This window comes from Electrona antarctica (assembly GCF_951216825.1).
Source record: "Electrona antarctica genome assembly, chromosome: 22".
Lineage (NCBI taxonomy): Eukaryota > Metazoa > Chordata > Actinopteri > Myctophiformes > Myctophidae > Electrona > Electrona antarctica.
This window is the reverse complement of record NC_136805.1, coordinates 20,695,322-20,719,683: the sequence shown is the minus strand read 5'-3', so window position 1 is coordinate 20,719,683 and position 24,362 is coordinate 20,695,322. Positions and strand designations below refer to the sequence as shown.

At 40.2% G+C, this 24,362-nt stretch overlaps 2 protein-coding genes across 3 annotated transcripts in view; both read right to left on the bottom strand.

Annotated features, from left to right (window-relative positions):
- Window positions 1-2,585: 2,585 nt before the first annotated feature.
- On the bottom strand, window positions 2,586-8,482 carry LOC306915955 (potassium voltage-gated channel subfamily A member 1-like). The gene is made up of 3 exons (XM_079493648.1): window positions 8,174-8,482; window positions 5,851-6,555; window positions 2,586-3,635 (listed from the first exon to the last, which is right to left on the bottom strand). Exons 2-3 carry the CDS (start codon window positions 6,481-6,483, stop codon window positions 2,778-2,780), a joined length of 1,491 nt encoding a protein of 496 aa, XP_079349774.1. The 5' UTR covers window positions 6,484-6,555; window positions 8,174-8,482; the 3' UTR covers window positions 2,586-2,777.
- A 4,752-nt stretch (window positions 8,483-13,234) lies between these two features.
- LOC306915956 (voltage-gated potassium channel KCNC1-like) overlaps window positions 13,235-24,362 on the bottom strand; it is a 48,848-nt gene continuing 37,720 nt past the window's right edge. For both annotated transcript variants that reach the window (XM_079493650.1, XM_079493649.1), the window contains one exon: window positions 13,235-17,272. Coding sequence is in view for 1 of the 2 variants with exons in the window: in XM_079493649.1 (XP_079349775.1) it covers window positions 17,259-17,272 (14 nt within the window). In the remaining variant the exon portion in view is untranslated. The remainder of the gene's footprint in view (window positions 17,273-24,362) is intronic.

Here is a 24,362-nt window from a genome sequence, read left to right as displayed (position 1 = left end):
TTGGGACTACAAACGTTGCTTTATTACACTCCCATAAAACACTTCTCTCTTTTAAGTTTCAGCCTTTCATTTTTATTCAATTACATGCCAACTTGATGTATGATTCATATGGTTTCGTGAGTCAGTTTACCAGTGAACCCTGCCAACATTATATGAATTTTTGGCTCTGTTTCAGTACGTGTGGTGACTGTCTACCCGTCTCGCAGTCCACCTGTCTGTCCATTTGTCCCTGTCAGCAAGTATATGTCCACTAAACAATGGCTGTTTTGGTCAGCTCATGTTTTATACTAAGTCATAAAGCACAACCCGAGGACGATATGAAAAGGGAATAAACGGATATTTATAGCTTGATGTTGAAATGTGCATTTGTGCAATTTGTAAATTATAGATACTACATGGTACTAGATGGTAGTGTCCTCAAATCTAACCTTTTACCTATGATTTGCAGTGGCAGGTCAGTGACCGTGTTTATTAATAAAGTCAGGTAATGTGTCCAAGGGCTAAGACTATAAATATAGCCCTTGAGATATCTGGAGAGAAACATGAGACTACCTTAGTTACACCACACCCCATATCATCTCCCTCTATGCTGTTGCATGGTGATCATGGACAGCACCAATCCCTGAGCTTGACACTGCCTTGGATGGGACCTGCAGGTTGCAGTAGTTTCCTGGAAGACTCCTCACGAGAAGGCAGTGAGACCGAGCATAAAGGAATGTGTTAACATGGATACAAGGTTCTTCCGTTTCATGCATGACCTTGAGTCTTCAGGCCTGAGCTCACCTTTTGCCTGTGTTTTTGGTCATGTTTTTGTGACCTTTGCTTAATACATTCAACTGACTCCTTCAACCCGTTTTTATTTGGATTTCATTCACACAATTTTGACACATTTTGCAACCTCTATGCCTCCACAATCTTACCCAATAGTATCACATTTAACAGTCGCCTAAAATAATCATTCCGTCTGTCGTTCCTTCTTTGTCACTCTCTCCATGCAGTCTGCTTCTAGATATTTTGACTGTTACAGTTGGGTGCCACCGATATTGTCCCTTATCATTTGACCCATTTAGGCCTGACCTCAAAATTTTAAAAAATCCTTCTAAATCCTCCAGTTTTCTGAAATAAATATTTTCACGATTTTTCAAAAATAGCAGACCTACAAGCTCGTAGCGCGCCACTCGGTGGCGCGCTACGAGCTTGTAGATCTGCTATTTTTCAATAGCTAAATTATAACATAATGTTTAAAACACCAAAAGGGGTTCCCGCCCAAAATGGGTTAACTGTCCTTTTGCGCAGATCACGCAAACCTCAGCAAAAAGAAAAGGACAATATCGATGGCCTCCAACTGTAGGTGTCTCTACATCAATATTGTTTTTCCTCCTCGCAGTGCTCGCACCCTGTAGTACATACCATGGGACTGTGTTTAAAATACAGTTGACCTGAGCCAGTTTATACATCATCTGACCCACTTCACACTGGCGGGTATATTGCTGAATGGAGAAGACTCAAGGAAGTGCAGTCGCTTGTGATTTCGATCGGATAAGCGGTCTTCCAGGATTTTCAGTCAGAAAAGGCTTTTCTCTTGGATATCTAAATGACAATAATCTAGTCTAATTTGACACAATAAAGTTTAATTGCATAGTACAATATGAGTCATATTATTAAAAATAGAAATTATGATCCTGAATAGTCGCGCATAAAAAAATATAGGATAGAAAAATATGATAAATAAATAAAATGAAACAATGTTAAACAATAGAGACTCTCCCCTGACAGAATTACAGTAATATTATAATACAATCAACGAGGAAAGACGGTTTGTCATAGGTGGCAAACTCAGCATTCAAACATTAGCCCATTTTCTCCAAGGACCGTAGACCTTGACAGGATTCACACGCAAAGAACTGGCTGATATAGAACAACATACAACAATTATATCATGATCAAACCACAAACCACCACCTAGCCTACCTTGTGTCAGATGAAAAAGGACACTGTGCGTGTTCACACACAAACCCCAAGACACATGCACAGGATATTCACTTTGCAGCTTATTTATTTCCTACACATAAACAATGAACTGGCTGCATATTACCTGCTGTTAATACAGCCTGCCCAGAGTGCTGCCCCTCTCTTCTCTTTCTCATTCACATTCAGTTAATTCTTTACCTTCACAGTGCCTTTCTTTCTGGAGAAATCAGCAGCAAAGTTTTTTTTTTTCCACCTCCCCTGTCACTGCTACTAAGACATTACTGTTATAAGGCATAAACATTATGAAAACTTGTTTCAAGTTAAACTCAAGTTAATAGGATTAATAATTGACAGCCCATGAGTTCATTCATATCATGCCCTTAACCCATTAAGGACGGGAACCCCTTTTGGGGTTTTTATTTTTCAAGACGGGACATTTTTGGGTACAGTACAGTATACAGTATATATATATATATATATATATATATATATATATATATATATATATATATAGAGAGAGAGAGAGAGAGAGAGAGAGAGAGAGAGAGATATTGTGATATATATATATCACATATCAGTATATGATTTTCAGAAAACGTAGGTCAGGATTTAGAAGGCGAAAAATAAATTAACAAAATCACCATTAAAAAACAACAACAGACAACAATGGCTCTTGTCTGTTTGCAGACAGACTTACAATACCCACTCTCTATGGTCTTTCTCTAATCTTGTATTTATTACAGTTTCTATTTCTCTTTACCCCCAACCTTCCATCGTGTCCCTTCTTTGTGCCACCAAAACAATGGCTACACCTGGGTCACCAGAGGTTCCAATGGGTACACGTTCCCATTCAGGGGGCTGCACATGCCTTCCATGGCATAGTAGTATATCTCTCCATCCCTGTCTCGATCTTCATCAGCCTCCTCGGCCTCCTCTTCTTCTGTATCGTCATTCTCTTCCCACAGCGTGGTCTGCACGTGGACATGCTGGGTGTCGGGGTCCCAGCACACCGTCTCGCGGTGGTAGAAGTAGCTGAAGTTGGACACGATGACGGGCACGGGCAGCGAGATGGTGAGAACTCCGGCGATGGCGCACATGGAACCCACCAGCTTGCCCCACACGCTCACCGGGGTCATGTCGCCGTAGCCCACCGTGGTCATGGTGACCACCGCCCACCAGAAGGCGTGCGGGATGCTGACGAAGCATGTGTCAGTGTAGTCAGCCTCAGCAAAGTAGATGGAGCTGGAGAAGATGATGACGCCAATGAAGAGGAAGAAAATGAGAAGGGCTAGCTCGCGCATGCTTGCCTTCAGTGTCTGGCCCAGGATCTGGAGGCCTTTGGAGTGACGGGACAGCTTAAATATCCTGAACACCCTCACCAACCGGATGATCCTGATGATAGCCAGCGACGGGCCCGGGGCCTCGTCATCTTCCTTCGCCAGGTCCGTGCCGAGTGTGATGAAGTACGGCAGAATGGCACAACAATCAATGATGTTCATGACATCCTTGAAGAAAACAAACTTGCTGGGGCAGCTGGCGAAGCGCAAGATGAACTCGGAACAGAACCAGCAGATGCACACGGTCTCCACCACGAAGAATGGGTCCTGGAACAGGCTGGCATGTGGGGCCACGTCTCCAGACACATTCTTTCCATAGGAGGCCGCCTGGAAGGGAGGCGAGATGACAAACATAACTGAGATGTTCATATTGTATGTATTATGTAAAGTAAACTATAACCAAAGGGGAGAGTTGCAGCTGTTATTGCAAGTCACCATATTTAATGGCAAAATATTAAATATATATTTATTAGTATTGGTATAAACAGATGTTTGATTAGGCTTTCAGACACAATAAGACCGGCTACAGATTAGGGCGGGGGTGCACTAGTTACATGAAAACTTGGTATAGTGAATCATGGCTTGTAGGTCAATTTACCAAGAAGCATAATCATACTGTATGAACAATAATATAAATTAATTATGTCCTTCAGTCCACCTGTCTATTTGTACCTGAACCAGAAATAGTGATTTGTTTATAATAATAATAATAAAAAAACAGCTGTTATGATTAATGTCAAGTCATAAAGCACGATCCAACAACAAGATGTAAGAGGAAGTATAAGATATTAATAGCTTGACGTTTAAATGTGCAGCGTTAATCATAGCAAATACATGCTAGTGTCCTCAAAACTAACCTTTGAGTCGCTTCAGCAGTTCAGTGACCATGTTTATTAATAAAGATGTGAATATGTGTATCGACGGCTCTCCTAAGACGGCTCTCCTAAGACGGCTCTCCTAAAACTATAAATTTAGCCCCTTTAGATCTCTGAGAAACATGAGACTGCCTCCTTACGCCACTCCCCATGCATTTCTCCATCTCCCGCTGTGCTGTTGCAATGTGGACATTGATAGTAGGTACATGGACCCTGGGACTGATGCAACTTGGAGGGGCCATGCGATGTACAGTATAGTAGTTGTCTGGCAGACCCCTCAAACTGGCATGCATAGGCAGCAACACCTACAGCAGTGTAATCATTTGTGTGAATGTTGCTTAACACATTCAACTAATTACTGCAGCCTTTGTCCCCTTCATTACCGGTATATTTTATTCACTCACTTTTTGTACCTTTTACACCCTCTACATCACAGACAAGGTCGCAATGTATCATGATAAACAATTCCTGAAGCAGGAATGTGCATACTTGTTTTCCAGATTTGTAATAAGCTAATATGCTGACCATTCGGGCTCCCTTCACTGCTGTATTTCTTTTACTGCTGTGTACCTTCACCCATAAGCTTATGGTTATAACGTTAAGAGAATTGCATAGTACAGTGTATCCCAAACATAGGTTTGGGACCATATTTTGGTTTTGGGTCATCATCACACTGGACCCATGGCGATTAGCATAGCGCCAAAACAGATCACAAAATGGCTCTTCACACTGCCCTTTCTCACCTGGAGGCAAAGAGCAGCTGTGCATGAATGTTATTTGTGGACTACCGCTTGGCATTCAACACAAAAGTTCCTGCCAAGCTCGACACCTAAAGTTAGAGATCTGGGCCTGCAGGGCCTGCACCCGACCATGTACAGGCTACAGCTCATTGGGCTCTCGCCAGGTGGTGAATGGGCACATTAGAATCACTGACTCTCAACCCAGGACACCCCTCAGGGCTGCATGCTGGGGCCTCTCCTCTACTCCCTGTACACATACGCCTGCATGGCCACACATTACAGCTCCAACGTCATCTTCAAGTATGCTGATGACAAGACATCAACAATGACAAGATGGCCTACAGGGACATGGTTAGATCACTGACTGAGAATGATGTCATGAGAACAACCTCGCGTTTTATTTAACGCCAAGAAGACCAAAGACTTGATCGTAGACTAAGAACATATAATATGCAAATATGTCTTCCCTGTGTATTTTTGGTTTCTTCCTGAACGCTGAAAGCCTTTGAGTCAAAAGGCCCAGTCGAAATACACCACTTTAGTGACATCATAAAATCATCCCCTCCCCTAACCCCTCCTCCATTATCATACAACAACAGCTGTGGGCAAGGCTTAAGTTCAGGTGGGTGGTGCTAAGGTGAAAACCAGGTATACATGAAGGTGGGTATACATGAAGGTGGGTGTAGCCACATAAAACTATTTGAATACTTTCTGTACAAGCTTTTTTGAAAAACATCTTCCTCCTAGAATAATCAAAGTACCTGATGATACAGATGATCAGGGGGAAAAAAATCACGGCACTCCATCTTTAAAACCTGTCAGCACTACATGTTACGATAAGGAAATTATTCGGTGCATAATCATAGTTAAGTCATAGTTATCTTATCTATGCTTATCTTTGTTATGATTGTGCTTATGATACCTTACTTCTCGCATTTCCTTATCTAGCCTGAAGACGGGCAGGGTCTCCAGGCAGAAGATGAGGATGGACAATATGGTGACCATGACGCTGATGATGGCGACGACACGTGCTGCTGACGAGGACTCGGGATTCTCAAAGAGCATCCATAAACATCTCTGAACTCTGTTAGTCGGCAATGGCAACTCCTCCTGTTTAGGGAAGCCTTCCTCTTCTTTGAAGCGGTCCATGATGTCATCACTGAACTCGTAGAATTTCAGCTCATCTATGAAGACGTCTAGCGGCACGTGGGCGGGCCTCCGGAGCCTCCCGCCCGACTGGTAGAAGTACAAGATGGCGTCGAAGCAGGCCCTGTTGCGGTCCAAGAAAAGCTCGTTTCGCAGGGGATCAAAGTATCGTAGCCGCCGATGGGGGTCCCCGAGCAAGGAGTCTGGGAACTGGGACAAGGTCCGAAGCTGGGTCTCATAGTGCATGCCTGACACGTTGATGCGAAGCCGTTCACTCAGAGACCATCCCCTGCACAGTGTCCCAGAGCGCCTCCGGCACTTCTCTTTGCTGTTGAACTGGTTCTTTAAGTGCTTGTCTTTCTCTCCATCATCACCTTTAGTTATTTCTCTGCCTCCACTATCGCTGCTCTCCATCCCTGCTTGTGTCTCAGGTCTCTCTCTCTCGCTCCTGGTTAATTTGGACTTGGTTTTAAAGAGGATGTCAGCCTGAAAGCAGAGTGATACTTCCATGAGTATTAATTATAATAATAATAATAATAATAATAATACATACTTTTTATATAGTGCTTTTCAAGGTACTCAAAGTCGCTTTACAGTTTACCAAGGAGCATATTTAGGAGCTTTACAGTTTATGTAGGGAAAGCAAGTCTGAAAAGGTGGGTTTTGAGTGTGCTTTTGAACGTGCTTTTGTCGCCTTGTGGGTTTCCAGGAGGTTGGCAGTGCTTGACCTGAGGGCTGAGGGAGTGTAATGTAATGGTGTAATGGTGTTGGTGAGTATGTTGAAGTCAATTCTGTACTTGACTGGGAGCCAGTGGAATTCACGGAGCGGATGAGTGGATTCATAAACAGTTTGTTTATGGACTTCATATGGTGGAAACATTATAGATGACATTAATAGAAGCAGGGGGTGGAAAGGAAGATACCACAGCAGTCTGGTAGTTGCGACCTGAAGCGACCTAAGGTCTCAGTTAACTATGGAATCACGCATTTCCCGTCAGTTTGTGTGTTAGTCGGGCACGTGCCATCACGTGACATCATCAGGGATTCTGCTCCAGGCTTTTTCATGTTTTCTTTACCACTGTCACCTGACCAAACATACTCAGGGGGGAAACATCAGTGTCTTGAGGATGCTTGTGATTTGACACTATAATACAATAACATTGAATTGAATAGTGTGAGAATACATATACTTAATATATGAGCATTGAAACTGGTGACAACCAGTCCATCCACCGCAGCTTGCCAACTCGGCAACCAACGTGTGTGCTTGTCAAAGCACCATGGCTGCTCTGCGCTGGCACTAGTTACTAGTGGCTCGCTCGGTGTTGGCCTGCCTGCCTTGTTTACAAGTGATGTAAAAGGTCACATATGTCAAACTATTCTTTATTCAGTTGAGAAGAGTGACAAAAAACAAGCGTGCCCCCATCCCTCACCTCAGAGCCAAAAGATTCCCTGGTCTACTAGTGAGTTTGAAAACTCCCTGGTTTTCTAAATTCACTGTCTGTGACATGTTTTTTTCATCAGACAAATAAAGGTCTTTAAAGCCCCAAAATCTATCATTACAAACATGCATATTAATGGTTTTTGTTCTGAATCCTCCTGTTGACATCTTGTTGTCAGGAAAAGTGAGGGGTGCACTTCACTGTAAACAAACATGGTACTCTATGTTTGTTGAAAGTGCTCTAAACAAACATTGAAAAAGTCAATAGACTTGGCTGCCATATGACGTAATTCCGAAAGCCAGACGTTGGAAGGTCTAGAGCCCCTCAAAAATCAGTGAGGGGCACCTTTGGGGGCACGCACAAACATGACGTCACAGGGGGCACGCACAAAAGCAAACATAAAAGGTCCAGACTTGGCTGCCACATGATGTCACAGGGGGGGGCATACTTAAAGCAAACATAAAAAGTCCATAGACTTGGCTGCAACATGACATCATGGGGGGCACACACAAAGCCCAGGCCTTGGAGGGGCAATCGCCTAGCGTCCCCTCAAAAGGTTTAATGTGGAAATAGCCTAAAGTCATAGCAACACACCCAAATGTATTCAAACACATAATACACACTGTTAGCACACATTTAGCAAGATGAAAACAACCACTTACCAAGTATTATAGGACAGCTGCTGACACACTATCAGAAGTATGAAAAGTCACATAGTTCGTCTCCAGTGGCACATCAGGTCATCTGTCTTTTTCTCTGTCACCGTGCTTGCCTGTCCCAAACACGCACATTTGTCTGGCTGTCCACTCCACAGTCCTCCTGGTGGACGTACACTCCGCAGGCGTCCCCCTGCCACGGCTGTATGCTGCCCTCAGAACACATTCCAAGGCATATAAGTCCAAATGTGCTGACCCTGTGTGTGTGGGACATCCACACCACAGTCTTGTCTGGTCCTTTGGGTCGCACGTCCTAACCTCACATATTGTGAATGTTGTGCATGCTGTCCTGTTGAAATCCAATCCCTGTGAGTCCCTCTCCAAACCCCTCCCAGCCCTGCCGCTCTGGCATTAAGGCCACATTAAGTCAACTTAATTCAACCTTCGCCCTGAATGTCACCCTACCCACTTACCCAGCACTTTGTTCAAGGTACCTGTAACCCCTCTAATAAGCATGGATACTCCCACCAAAGGAGCCACACACAAAAAAACAGTGCTGTATAAGATATAAAACATTTCTATATTACAAATTATTTTCTTAATCTCACTGTTTTGTATCACTCAATAATAGGCTATATGAGTGATTCAGTAGGGTGAACACAGTATGCAAGTATACTATTACTTTTAAGTAAGGCTACTTATAATTTAAGTATATTGAAGTAACAATTAGGCCTACTATGTTTATTTATGTACGGTGAAAGGGCCAATGGTGCCCCCTGACTATAAAAGCAATAAACCATAACCATTTAAATAGCGATAAACCATACTGTACATACATTTAATTTAATGTAAAAATATATCATTGTTATTTAACTATTTATGGTAACAATCAATCCTTCTCCATTTACTATACTATATGTGTCAAATGCACAGTGCGATCAGGTCAGGATCATGTTCTAACACCAGAGGGCAGCAAAGTATTGGATCAGTGCTCACTGGACTGCAGCATTCCACATTGTATTGATACGGTCATTCACTGGTTCTCAACATCGGGTCTGGGAATCACTAGTGGTCCAAATCGGCACTTTGAGGGTCTGAGTCAGAGGTTATCTCTGGGACTGGGACCCTAATCTACACTGTAAAATCTGCAGTGTTCATTTAACTCTGAGAGTGCACAAATTGAACCAAATGTCCATTTGGACACTCTCAGAGTCAGATTTACAAACTCATAAGGGTCCATTTAGACGCCCTGGTGGTCCCTGGATAGCCTGGGATGCCAGACTGCTTGCTACGTTCTGTGTTTTAGCGAATCAGGCTGCATGAATTCCAGGCTAGTCCCCAGAGACTGAGAAACAGTGCATTACTTGACATAATTTAGCCTAGTCATTATAAGTCACTAACCACCATTTTTGGTCTCATCGCTTTGTATGTCTCTCTGTTGTAGGCCCAAGTTTGCCTTAGTTAAGGCTTCAGCAGATGTTTCTAATACACTGCGGTTGACGGTCGGGAAGTAAAGTAATGATTTGTCTGTGTCCTCAGGAAGGTTATGGCATATATAGGCAGTATCTTGTGTCAAAGTCATGAAACCTTTACAAGATAGGTCAGCCATAGCTAGGCTACTTGATCTTGCACTGAGCTGCAGTGGAAGCACATAGTGTTACCTCATCACTCTTAACATGTCACGTGACAGGAACCCAGTTGAGCTCCAAAATATGCACTGCTTTGATAGTGCAGATCTATATTTGATGGGCCTCAAATGGCTTCCCAAATGTAGGTCTGTAACATCAAGGCTCTTGCTTGGCTAAGGTAGTAAGGCGGGTGAGGACTTTATGCATTTACACTTTTCTCACGTGAAAGTGGCTCTCAAAGTGGGTTCTAAGTGACCCCAAGGGGTCCTTGAGGGGGTTTCAGGGGGACCCCCTCCCCCCAACAATGAGGAACAGTTTACTGTGTTTATTAATTTTTTCATCTGGTTGGAAGTTAGCCCAATAAGAGAAGTATAGAGGAGATGACACCTATTTATACAATGGTCATCTTGTGAGGTTTGCCACTATTACAAAATGAAATGAAATTAAATGATTACTATATTTACCCAGGGTATCTGGGCTAAGCTCAAGAACTTGTTTCCAGCCAGGCCCTGCTCATAGAACATTTCATCGTAGTGGTTCAATGCCTTGTTCAAGGGCACTTCAGCGGTGGTAATTTTAACGTGTCGGACCGCTGATTCGAACTGGCGACCTTCCGGTATCAAGACCGCTCCGCAATCCGTTCGGCCACCGCCGCCAACAACACGTTTACGTCACATTCTCTTTGTTGATGACTATATTCAGATCATAGAGGTTTCACCCTCTCCACTGTTATCTCCCCAAGGGCACCTAGTATATAGACAGTTTGTATAATGATGTATACTAAATCTAACAACAAAATTGTTTTATAGGTGTCTCTGACACTAAATCTTTTCAAATTGAGGTCTGTATCAATGCGGGGGGCCTTGACATGAAAGCCTTTGAGAACCACTGCAGTATACAATAGCTTCATGTCTCCCTGACCTGGTGGGTGAATGTGAATGTCATCTTTCAATCCTTGGTGAAAAAAACTAACCAAACAAAACATGCTTGTTTGTAAAACAGCATGAATGTTTGTTTGTTTTTGTTTTTACATGAAATCAACTTAATTCACCTACAGTACCTTGTATTTGAAGAAAATATATTGAGGCCTTTCCTGGCAGTAGCTACAATTAGCACTTCATTTCTACGGGAACATCATCACAGAAGAAGATGACACATTTATATCAGTCAGAAAGCTAACACAAACTGCACTTCTTTGATATAACCTTTTTCTCATTTATTTTAAGTTCATTTCAATGATATTAAGCAATTTTCATGTCTTTGTAAAAGCATCTCATGACTGTTAATCGGTTAATGATCATTCAAGCTGTTATGGAGATTGATTCACATTAGATCTCATTGACATTCATACATTTTAAGTCTCATTAGTCGACATATGTTCAATTATGACGCTTTATTGATATGTTTATATTCTTTTCTTGAAAATATAAAAAGATAGATCATGAACATTCCATTGAAATATACTTTATACAGTTCTTGATGAGTTAGTTGTTCTTTGTGTTCCGTTTCAAAAATAAAATCCGGCATTATCCGGCAAATACTTCAGTGACCACCATCTTCTCCCTTAATGTATTCTCCTCCTATGACCACAGTACAATGAAATAGTACCTAAGTCTGTTTTATGAAGCATGATGGCATGTAAGATGGACCTAAAACATCATTTTTTCTTTCATCTTTGGAATGCATGATGCATGTGTAAATCATATTGGGAAAAGTGTACAGTATATGTGTATAATCTATTTGCTAACATATGATGTTAAGTAAGAATCTTTAAAAAAAATATCTATCCACTATGATAATGGTATCTGTTTTGAAAACAATTTCCATCGTTTTGTTAGTATTCAAAAAGTTAGTAATCATTTTTAGTTAGCCTCGTATTCAAATTTGGTGCAGTTAATGGTTACTAAGTCAGTTTATAGCAAGTCATAAAGCCACTAGAGATGTGGTTTCAATCATCTGAGCTGATGACAGAACATCAGAAACTCTGAGATTGTACGTGAATTATGCCGAGTTGTGTGTGGTGGTCGTGCACCAAAGATAGCCGAACTACAAGATCACAACACGCCGCTGGTTTGTAGATCTGTTATTTGCGATGCGCGACAGCACGCAACCTAGTATGAATCAAAGAGGCAGTCATCATTGGCATTAGCGGTGCAGATTGCATATCCTCAGTTCAAACAAAGAAAACCAAAAAGGAAATCATGATATGTTTTGGCTTCAAAATGGCAGGCACACAAAGTAAAGGAGTAGGGCTTGTGGAGGTATACCATGACAGATAAAGACCACATAACACTTTCTCAACTACAGCATCAGGCCATAGTACTGTGGAAACTATACACACCAATATTGAGGTTAACAGTGGCAATTTCTGACCACATAAAGTATATAGGCCTATATTTTGTTTGTTTCATTTGGTTATGTGAGACTTATGCAGCCAATGGTGACTCCTTTGCCATTAACCTTAATTTATACTTCATCGTACAACCGGGTTGAAAGACGTAGTCGCATAATGTCAAAGCATAAACGAGGTTGAATGGTTCAGAAGCAGTCTTAAAAGGATAAAACAGACTTAGCACTCCGACATTGTATCTCATTCCGTTCAACGTGACACAAATCAAATGGCAGTATTACGCAATAGGAAAGGAAAGACATCTTTTTCAGCCTGGCGTGAGGATGAGAAACCACAATGTACAGAATGAAGCAATGGCAAACTCAAGAATCAGTGATGGGGAAACAAAATCAAACAGCAATACTGTAGCTAAAATCCTCAAACTGCTGGGTGACGCACAGTTTTGCAAGCATGCACACCATTCCGTGTTATAAAGCCCCGTTGTAGTACTTGGTTGCTGTTATGCACAGAAAATAGCCGATCTACAAGCTCACAAGCTTTGAGCTTGTAGATCTGCAATTTCCGGTGCACAGCACATTGCACAACAAAGTAAAAATCTGATTATGAGCCTCTGAAATATTCATAAACCCCTCACTTCGTGACCCACAAAACCAATGTGTCTTACTGCCTTTTAAAATAGGAACAGACATTTCTTTAAAAGGTAAAGGGGAACAAAAAAAGAATCCTGCCGCTGACCATTTTTTGCAAGTAGACACAAAGTTCTAGACCCTGTAAAACCAATGCAGACCCAACAAAACCCTTGAATTGTCTCTTGTCTATATCACGCTACTGAGTCTTGTCTACTGGTAATCCTCAAATTCTAAAGCAACCAGGTACTGTACATTTAACAGCTGCCTTAGTGCTAACATACGTTGCTGTGCGACCCTGTCACTTATATCAGGTTTCCAATCCAACTGAAAAACGTTAAGGTCGTAGTCGTTACGACAAAGTAAAAATTAGGCTTTAGATTAGCCCTGGACCAGCCAGGGTGTTCAAACACTCTCATTGATTACCAACCACGGACGAGATACTCGGAGAGCCACCATGTACGACCCGACCTGCTCAACAGTGGGAAGTCTTGATACATATATTTCTACGCTACCCTTTCATTTCCACTCGGGTGGCCACTGGCATCTGTCAACCAATTTCTTCCTCTTTCTATTTATAAAGTACTTCAATGACATCAGTTTGGAAGCTCTGGGTCTTTATATATGGGGGATACCCCGCATGACTTTGTCGAGTGCTGCGGCGAGCTGCCAACGAGCCAATGGGACGACGGCAACACCATGAGGTTAATGGCGGATGCAAGACCTGACCACCTAAAAACCACAAATACGAGCTACCTCTACACACCCATGCTGACACTGTTAGAGTGTGCGTAGTGTTCAGTTGTCTCTCGAAGGAAGACGTTTGCTGCTCTACAACACGGCACAGTGTTTAGTTATATCGGGACTGGAGTCATGAGTAACAACGAAAGGGAGTTTAAGGGGTACGTTATGTCTAGACTGCCCCCCTCCACACTCAAGAGTGACAATCAAATCATAATGCATGCGTTTTTATACACATCACTGTGAGGTGTTCACATTATCTTTATCTATATAGTAGACTTTCTATTATGGAAGAAAAATAAATTAGCAAACCACCTACATCCACACACACCGTCAACACACCTGAGTCCTCTATAAGACACACAAACTTTGGGAATGGCAGTTGGTTCCATCCTATACTCTAAGGTTCCATCATGCAAACCTGAAATCTCTCTTGACTATTGGCCATTACAGTATCTCTCTTGAACAATCAGTGGATTTTGATTGGATAACTCCAACTTTGACTCCCACCACGTCCCTCCCGAGGAGCAGTGGAAGAGGACTGCCTATCTCAGCAAAACAACCCTGCCACGGGTCATCCAAAGACTTTACGAATCTCTAGACATTTAGGCATAGGAGATAGCCACGTGGAGCTCCGTTTGCCCTGCTACAATCATATGACAGTTCATGTATATTATTGCCAAAGGAAAAAAGCAAGCTTTTTATAATTATCGACCAACAGTGGTGGAGAGTAGATCTACTTGAGTACTGTACTTAAGTACAGTTTCTGAGGATCTGTACTTTAGTTGAGTGTTTACATTTTGTCTGAAATAGCACATTATGAATTAATCACTTATGCCCTATTTCTAAATCAGATCTACAAGCTCACAACTCGTGGTGTGAGCTAGATGATGTCTCAATCCATCTAAAAGATTAATGTCTAAAATATCATTTTTTTAAATTATTTTTAAAGCATGTGCTTTTGAATACTGAAGCATATTTATAAGAAAGTACTGCACTACTTTAACTCGAGTACAACGTTGACAGAGCAACTTTAAGGTGTAGTTGAGTCATATTTGATCAGGAGTATCTATACTTTGACTCAAGTACTTTGTCCACCACTGATAATTGTCGACCAGTAAAGCCGCTGTACAGAGAGCTGATGGTGTACAAGTGCTGCTGCTACGACAGTTGTGCAAATGAATCAAGGGAGGAGAACATGTAGTTTACAGGTGAGAACAGAGGGGAACATCTCCAGTCCTAATGGTATGCGGTTGGCTAGGTCTTCTGATTGAACACATGGTAGTGGTGAAAATACGCTGCTCAATGCATAAGTATAACGCAACGCAATAGATGAAAACCAATGGCAATGGCAAGGGTCCAAAAGGTTGGAATGAGGGCAGGATTGCGGGGCAGTAGTAACAGAGAGATTTCATCAAACTAAACATAGTTCAGGGTGTACTTTGCAAACATAGGTTTTCAATATTCACATTTTTTTTTCAACTTTTCAAAACAAAATATAGCTCTTCTCTGTCATTATAATCTTTTTTTAAACATTAATTGCATATAACATTTTTTAAATTCCTTTTTATATATATTTTTTGTATCTCTAGCACCCTTGTCTTCAACTAAGGGCTTGCAGAAAAGACAGTCATGCAGAGTAGTCATGCTGGTAAACAAAGTTACAAAAAAAATGCATTCTTCTTTTTTTTTCTTCTTCATTTGTTTATCCCAGCGTCCATCTTTAGTAGACCCGCATGTCTTTCTTTGCAGACATGAGTCTGTCATTGCTTGGCTTTCTAAATAACAAACACGCTTTCCAGTGCTCGAGGGGATGATGACTCTCACACCCGTCGCAAAACCTCTTTTCCCCTATGACGTTGAGTCCCTTCCGGGTTCCCAAATTCACACTCTGCATCAGATTTCTTTTCCTTCCCTCACAATCCGGCCTCTTTCTTCCAATGAACTTCCTCTGAAGCCATTCATAGTTGATTTGTTTATCAAAATATAGATTTGTTCTCTTTGTACACTTCCTACTCCCACGACCACACACTTGTGGTCCTGTAGGTCCATTTCTTCTGGGTTGCCTGTGTAGCTCATGGTCTCCTCTGTGGGCCATCCTCATCTTGACGTAGGCTAGACGTGCCCTTGAAGCAGTCGTTGGCAGCACGAGCGGACAAGAGAGGAATGGGGCAGTATATACGGAGGGTTTCTCGTGCCTGATTGGCAGTGTAGGCCTTTTGTGTCTTGGGGATTTCTTGCCCGATTGGTCCCTTTCAAAATCGCAGGCTAGGAGGGTAGCAGGCTAATTGGACACTTCAAGAATATCCTTGTGGTAGAGGCATCCTGTGCACTGTAATTTAAGCAGACCCATGGCCCTCTTTATTAGCCAAAGAGGGATAGTGGTCTCTGGGCTTTGAGCTTTGTCTCGCTCTGGCAGGCGGTGTGCCGTTTATGATTGATGTGAGCAGAATGTCAGTCACTCTCTCACACATGACGTGGATTTTCTTTCTTTTTTCATGTGCATAAGGAAAGGGGTTAACTAGAGGCAGTTTAAGGACTTACTATTCACTTCTGTAAGAGGAATTACATTTTCTATTTCGTACCAAACAGAAGCAATGGCAGTATCAAGAAGTGTGTTCAAACCTTAAAATGGAATATTTCTCCTAATCTATATTACATCACACAAAGCTCATTCAGCAAGTGCATGCCACTGGACATTTTTGGTGTCTCACATCGATTTTAGGGGAAAGTACACATTGGTACATGAGAGACATAATGAACAAGGCTTTGCCCACCATTTTGCTTTATAGTGAATGCTCCTGTATCTGATCATGAATCTGATCTTGGTCTGAGCTGATGCTACTGTACATGTGCTTTTTGTTGATGGTCACAAGTGCTTTTGATGATCTTGATTAAGTGTGGAAGTAAAGATGGCAGAATTCTTAACCTCATGGAAGTAAATGGAAGACTTAGGTTTAATGAACTGTAACTGCTCTACAAGTTACAAAATTGGAGGATGGCTATTATAATGATCCGCATGTGCATGTTAAGTCAATGACTGTATATTGTTCTTTCACAGAATCTGACGCAACTTTTGGAATGTTACAGGTTTTGATGAGAAAGACTAATCCATTGTCTCTCATGTAGCCTATTACTGTATATGCTAAGGAATCCAAGAGGAGAGATGACATCTAAAAAAACATCCTTTCAATGCATAAATTCCTTTCTTCAAACTGTTGATGGAAAAGTCAAGTTATTTCCCAGCCAACAAATGCTACAGTATGTTAGCAGAGATGCTACATTGTTCATCCAGTCCTGTGCGGAGCCATGTGGTTGTTCGGAATCTTTGCTCAGCTGATCAGCACGACAGATGGTGGTTGATCATCGTACAAGATGACAAACATAACAATGTCATCTGGAATGTGTTATTTGGAGTCCATTTCTCTCCAAAGTGTGTCAGTGCAATGCTCAGTCAGTTTGTCAAGAAAAACAAAAGACAGAATTGGTCAGACGGTTGTCAAAAGGTGTGGCCAGAGTTCTGAGAGGCTGCTTTGGTAACAACGTAAGGAGCAGACCACATTTTCTTTTTTTCCTTTTGTTTTGTTGGGGTTTCTTTCCTTCATGATTACCTTCTGGTGTCTCTCTTGTCACGCCATAGATCTCCTTTAAACTGTAGATCCGTGTCACATGTCACTTATGTGGCTCCACGCCGCTAATTTGTGATTACCGGTAACTGACTCTTCTTTAGAGAAAAGGGGCGATTTCTAGAAACTTAACACTGTGAAGACAAGAACAGAATTCCATTAATATTCAATTCATAGCGATTAGACAAATCATGTCAACCTAAATATTATTGACAATCACTGATTAGCAGTTAGCATTCATGTTTAGGTTGATTTATAGCAGTGTTCAACTAATATAAACCAATCTTTCACATCAATTAGACAGTTATTTCAATTTCAATTCATTTAAAAAAATAGAATCTAGCCAGTTACATGAATGTCCATCAAATTATTTCAATATGGGGTTTTTTCTGCTTCAATGTTACCAATACAAAATGGACAATAGGGAAATAATTGGGGATTAGCATTACCTGTGCACTGCTGCTTAACTGTGCATGTGAGAATGAAATGCATAATTTTGAATTGCATTGACATTTCTACTACAACTACAGTAAAAGGCTACCCGCAACATAATGATCCATGGTAGGCACATCAAGTATCTCACACACAGGTCAAATCAATCACAGCAGTGTCAAGCCTGATTCATACCTTGCCTCACGCTGAGAATTCGCCTACCTACAAGCTCACGGTGTGCCGCGGATGCGGCGTGCTGTGAGCTTATAGGTCAGCTGTTCTCGGCTGGTCTCGGAGTGCAAGACCATCACGTGACAAAGAATAAATTCGACTTTATCTGTGACATAAAGCTGAATGTGAACATTGTTTCGTTCACCAACCAACCACCCAACACCATGTTCTCCACTCTCCAACCAATCTAAATGAATACATACTGTAAGTAATGTTTATTTGAACTATGGAAAAGCTTGTACTAAACAGGAACTTTTGATCCATGAAAATAATTGATAGAAAACCAAGTGTTGAATAGTTAGTCATTACAGTGTGTGCGTGCGTGCGTGCGTGCGTGCGTGCGTGCGTGCGTGCGTGCGTGCGTGCGTGTGCGTGCGTGCGTGTGCGTGCGTGCGTGCAAATATCTGCATTTGTTTGAGATATGTAGAGTATGGGACAACAGCTTAATGATAGACACACATGCAGTACACTGTACACACAACCCATCTACCCATGAACGCTTCACACACCCCAAAGAAGAATTACTGTACTGCACAAAGCATAGTAGAACACTGCCATACAATGACACCATCTTAAGTGAGCGCACAGTGGCAACCCTAATAATTAGTATTGCACTGCATGTACAGTAAGTGCAAGTCCATTCAGGCAAATACTTGTCACGTACAGTTGACCAAAGTTTCAATTGCATACAGGTACGGCAAATAATTCTCGCAGCATGTGCTGGGTACGCAATGGGTATGGGTTAGGTTAAACACTTCTAATGCAGTCCAGTGAATGTGGAGCACACAACAACCCTAGAAGGAAAAAAAAGAGAAAACAGTGCTTTTCATTTCTATTATTTCATCTCTTCTCAACTGTGCTTCCATTCAGGTCCCACTTCATTTGTCATTGTCCAATGTAAAAGATATGTAAAGAGAAAGGCTTCTGTAATGCAGAGAAACATGCTCAACAAAATTCAAGAAAAATAAGAGATATCATTACATCTCTGTGAAACTTATGTTTCACAGAGATGATAAAAGAATGTGACTTCAGCACATTTGTACTCCACGTGCATTTGGTTAAGTTTATTTATCACTGCACTTTGTATACCGGTAATTATAATGTATGACTGCATGTTCAAACCAGAGTGAATGAAACCAAAACAAACTCATAGCACATGTAACCAAAACACAGAATAACTGCTTGTATTTATGTATTCATATATACTGTATATACTTGACTCCATAGTGTAAATTGTTACCCAAATAAACAAGTCAGAACCATAAGCTGAAAAAAAACAATCATTTCTATTTCTTTAAGTTATTACAAGATCAATAAAGGTATGTCATAATCATCAGTCAATATGATCAAATAAAAAAATAAAAAAGCTACAGTATCTGAAAACAATAGATCACAAAATACTTTTTTGAATAGGTATGCCTATTTACATTAGCCCATGTTGCAGTTTTTATGAAATAGTCAACATCCAGCCATCTGCCTTTTAAAAGGACAAAGAGAACAGTGGATCATTTTAGAATCGACATGAACCCCAAGCCCCCACTGACAAAGTATACATCAAAAATGTATTTCATATGAGTTTAATATATTCACATGTAGATACAGATATGTACATGTTCAGTTTTAACTATTGACTTATCAAGCACCACTTTGAATGTGGAGCTAGGTAAATCTAGCTACTTTGCATGAGTTCCTTAACACCGACTTGTACTTGGTTGTGCGCCGGTGTCGACATGGCAGAGACCGCATGCCTAATAGCATGCAGTGTGGCAGATTGAGAGCTTGTAAATCGACTATTTTCAGTATAGGACACTGTAGGACACTGTTTGCTAATAGCATGCAGTGTGGCAGATTGAGAGCTTGTAAATCGACTATTTTCAGTGTAGGACACTGTAGGACACGGTTTGCTAATAGCATGCAGTGTGGCAGATTGAGAGCTTGTAAATCGACTATGTTCAGTGTAGGACACCGGCGCGCAACCAAGTAAAAATTACCCTTCAATTGACTTTGCAGCCTACAGGGGCCTCATAGAGGCACTTTCAACATCAGATTATTTTTGTTTCTTTAAACAATGTATATTTCAAAGTGTCCGAGGTGAATTTCATTGGGCACAACAATGTGAAATATCTACAGAAACAAAATTCTTCTCGCCGCTTTTGATACATTAAATTGCTAACATGAAGACATACAGTATTTTCATGTTGTGAATGCGATGCAACTGATCATTATCAATCATTTGACATTTTCCTTGATTTCAACAACAAGAAAAGAACATGGTATTAGTATAGTCCAAGTATACTGGCATACCAGTAGCATTCAAACAGTATCATCCACATTGCACTTAAGATCAAACAGCATCCATGTGCATTCAAAAAGTCGAAGGAGGTTTTGAACACTGAGAGAACTGATGCTACCAAGAATGTGAAGAATGTTAACTTTATGCTGAGACAACAATTTCCATCAGCTTTATGAAGCAACTCCAATATTGTGTACAATCTAGAATCCTGATATGTTGTGCAATATCTTCAAAAAGCACAAAATATGATACTAGTAAATATTGCATTGGGGCTTTATAAATCTGACAGAAATTATTCTCTCAATTAATGACTCAATATTTCACTATGAGCAAGCATTATGTCATCTAGTGTTAGCATAGGATATGATCTACTCTTACTGAGATAACCATAACTTGACCCTTTATAAACATGTAAATTCATTGTCGTACATTATTTGTCACATTCATTAATATTCAAGTCAGGTCCTGGCTTATATCCTAAATCTTGATACTGCATACCTAAATTCAGGTCCTCTGGAAGCACAAAGGGTTTGTGACAAAACACTTTTCTGATTGTATAATGAACTGCTAGATTAAGGATACTGGAATGGATTAACCCAACAGATTACGTTTCTCTTTTACAAAGTATGAAAGTACTAAGTATATATACTTTTAAAGAATTGTTTGTTAGTTCTAAAGCACTTACAACTGTTTTGCCCATGGTTGGGGGACAGTTAAGTCGATCTACACATAGAGAATTTAGTAACAGAGAAATAGAACAGACCTTTGTTGACAAATGTTTGTTTAAATAGACATTGGTACAGAAAGATTCATTCCTCACAATGAAATACACTTTACCAATACACATGCAAATATAAAACGATTACAAAACTAAAATATTACTGTTATAAAATTAAAAAATGGCAGCTACAGTACAACATAAAAAAAAAAACTTTAAGACCAGTAAGACAAGACCGACTTGAATCAGAACAAGACAAATGGCTCATGTCATTGTAATACTGTCAAGACATTTAGACTGTGAACATCTAAATTAAAGATAATAGGTGGATCGCCTATTAAATCTGTGCACATTCAAGATTAAAAATAGATTTGCATATTTACATATGTATGTGCACAACATGTTTCCAGCATTAATGTAATATTGCATGTATATTGCATATATGAGTATGTGTAATATGTATGTATTTCACTTTTTTGCTTTCATGACATAATGATCTATTTTTTATGACAATAAAATAAATAATGAATTGCAATCTGAGAGAAGATTGGGGGAGGGGCGGGTGAATTGAAATGAATAAAAGTACTTTGTGGTTTATTTATTCAGCTAACTTTCAGCTAACTTTGTTTTAGTCTATATCAAAATGATAGAGCAGGGGTGAAAAGCTATGAAATGGTGTTTTCTTTTCTTAAATCATACAAAAGGTGACAAAAGCAGCAGAACAGATATTTAGAAAAACTAAACATCTATTGTTAGAAAAGGTTTTTGATGAATGGTCAGCTGGGTTAAAATTACCTGCAGTTTGTTTGAAAATAGGTAATGTTTATGTTTTGTACTATGGATCATGTCTTACGTAGAATCCACACAGGCAAGCTCATTGTTTTAAAGCTAGCAAAGAAACAACTGTTAGTAAAGTGCTTGTATTGGTATTAACTAATACAATATACAGTATCGACAAAGACAAATCGTTTTAAGCCCAATTAATACTGTGTATGCCTGTGGCACGTGCTGAAAACACCTGATCTACAAGCTTGCAGTGAGCTTGTAGATCTGTTCTTTTTTGCCACCAACGTAGCATAAATTAATAATCTCTAGAATGGTGCAGCGAAAGATTACAGCGGTTTGAGTTACCCCTAAAAGCATGGAATCATGACATCATGATAGAGGGCAGTTTGTTTTGTACCAACCATTATTTTTTCTGCATTGTTTTGCGCTGACATTGCTACTACCGATCAACACAATCATGTTGCATGGTATTACATTGAAAGTGGTAAAAAGTTTAAGTTGAAGGTACAGTAGTTGTTAATGTCGAGCTCAATTCCAGGGACACATGGCCTGGTTATGTTTCCTATGAGTTGAAGAGGAATACCAGAATGGTGTCTATACTGTATATAAATATTCACAGATGAAAGAAAAAAGAAGAAAAATAAGATCGTCACTAGAGCCTACAATATATTTTGTTCTTTGGCTAAATGAATCCATGTCATTATCATATATCTGGACAGCATTCAGTGTGAATTCAGTGTGATTTGGTCCAGAAAGCACAAAAACAGATGTCAATCTACACACTTAATGCTAAGTTTTAAAACCTAACTGTGCACACATGTTTTCATAATGTTCTCATTACTTAGCTTTAACGATGTCCTATTTCTTTTTCCTACCCATTTCAAATATGTATCTTATTTATATATATATTTCTCTTAGGAATTCAAAGTAAATGTATATTTCTTTTTCAAGCTAAACTTTTTATGTGACCCCATCAGCTAACCTGGTGCATGCATCATAAACCACTGTATTCACAAGACAAGAGGTCATTCTCTCTACATTCAAGATCATGTTGAGTTATTGCTATTGCTGTCGCGCATCATGTTTTCGTGTACAACTCTAATGGAGGTATGAGTGCTTTCTGTCCATAGCTAATCCACTGGATCTTTCAACATCCTATTAGTGAACCTCCGTTTAGCTACAAAATGGAGGGGATGGGGGATCGGCATCTGCGCAGTTGTCCTGGAGTCTCATAGGTTTCAAAGGGCGCGCTAGTGATGGGAGTGAGGCGCAGGGACGACCCAGCCATTCCCGATATGTTATTCAAACTGCGAGATTTCTCATAGCCAGTCGCTTCAGGGAGTAAGAGTTAAACATTGGATTGAGCCGTGGGATTAGGGGGGTGGGATTTTTTGCGTACAGTTAGAAATATTATTGTATATCATAAAATGAATTAGAAAAAGAAAATCATAAGTTTTTATGTTTAATGACAATATAGCCAGAGGGGGTGGATTGATGTTGATTGTGTGTTAAATGGTTGTATAGATAGTATTGAAACATGAACATGAGCATGTTATTAGATATTAGATGGTGTTCAAATTAAGAGAGTATGTTGTCAGAGAATAGAACAATTTGAGTGTAAAACATTTTGAATGTTGTAAAATCATAACATGTTCAAGACATTTAAAGGACAGACAAGGACAGACATAGAGACAAGACAGGACAGGACAGGACAAAACAAGAAAATGCGAGTTATGATTTATGTCATTCATTTCTGTTGTTCTTCTCAAAACAGAAAAGCAAACGGTTTTCAAGATATTAAGGATTTAAACACCCAGATGGCCAGTTGAATAAAACACCCAACATTTTACAATATGAACTGATACAAATACTACGTACAGTATGTGCAGGTGTTTTAGACAACTATTTGGCCAGAAGCATACAGTATTAGACAACACAGTATAGCAAATACGGTACACCATGTTTAGATCTGACTGACAATCGTTGACCAAATGAAGTTTGACCGGTAATTAGCCTAATTACATACCATTTACGAAGGTTAGTTTATTTTTATTTATTTAAAATTGTGTTCAATTTGTTTTGATTTGAAGTTGATTTCATGTATTGTTTTGATTTTTAAATTGTGTTCAATTTGATATGAAGTTGATTTCATGTATTTGTAAGTTGAAATATGGAGATAAAACACATCTGATAGGCAGTGATGACATACTGGTCATTACTGGACATGTTTTTTGTTTTTTTTATTTGTTTGTTTTTTGGTTAAGCTATTGCGGTTCTTGACAACTTCATATGGCCAACACAAAAACAACCTCCCTGCCACATCCAATATCACTTCTTGTTGCCGGTAATCATATCCTGAAATGGAGATCAGTTCACTGTTTTATATACAGTGGGAAACGACACACAGTCAAACAGGGTGCTTCACTGAAAATATCCTAGTCTGCAAGTGATTCTGAAGCTAAATGAATTATGCATACGAGGACATACGGCAATACACTTACCGGTTATACGTATAGAGTTTAGAGTTTTATTAGGATCCCCATTAGCTGGTGCATAGCAGCAGCTAATCTTCCTGGGGTCCACACAGAACACGTATGTGTCATTTCCCTCTGTATATTTACGGGTGTAACACGGGACAAAGCATGCAAACTTGGAACTCCCCCTGTATCAGTGGCCAGATGTTGTAGTGCCGTGGTGAAGTGCTGTTGAGTCAAGTGTAGTAGGAAACACCATTGGTAGGTAGAATTTGCTGCCCTAACAATGG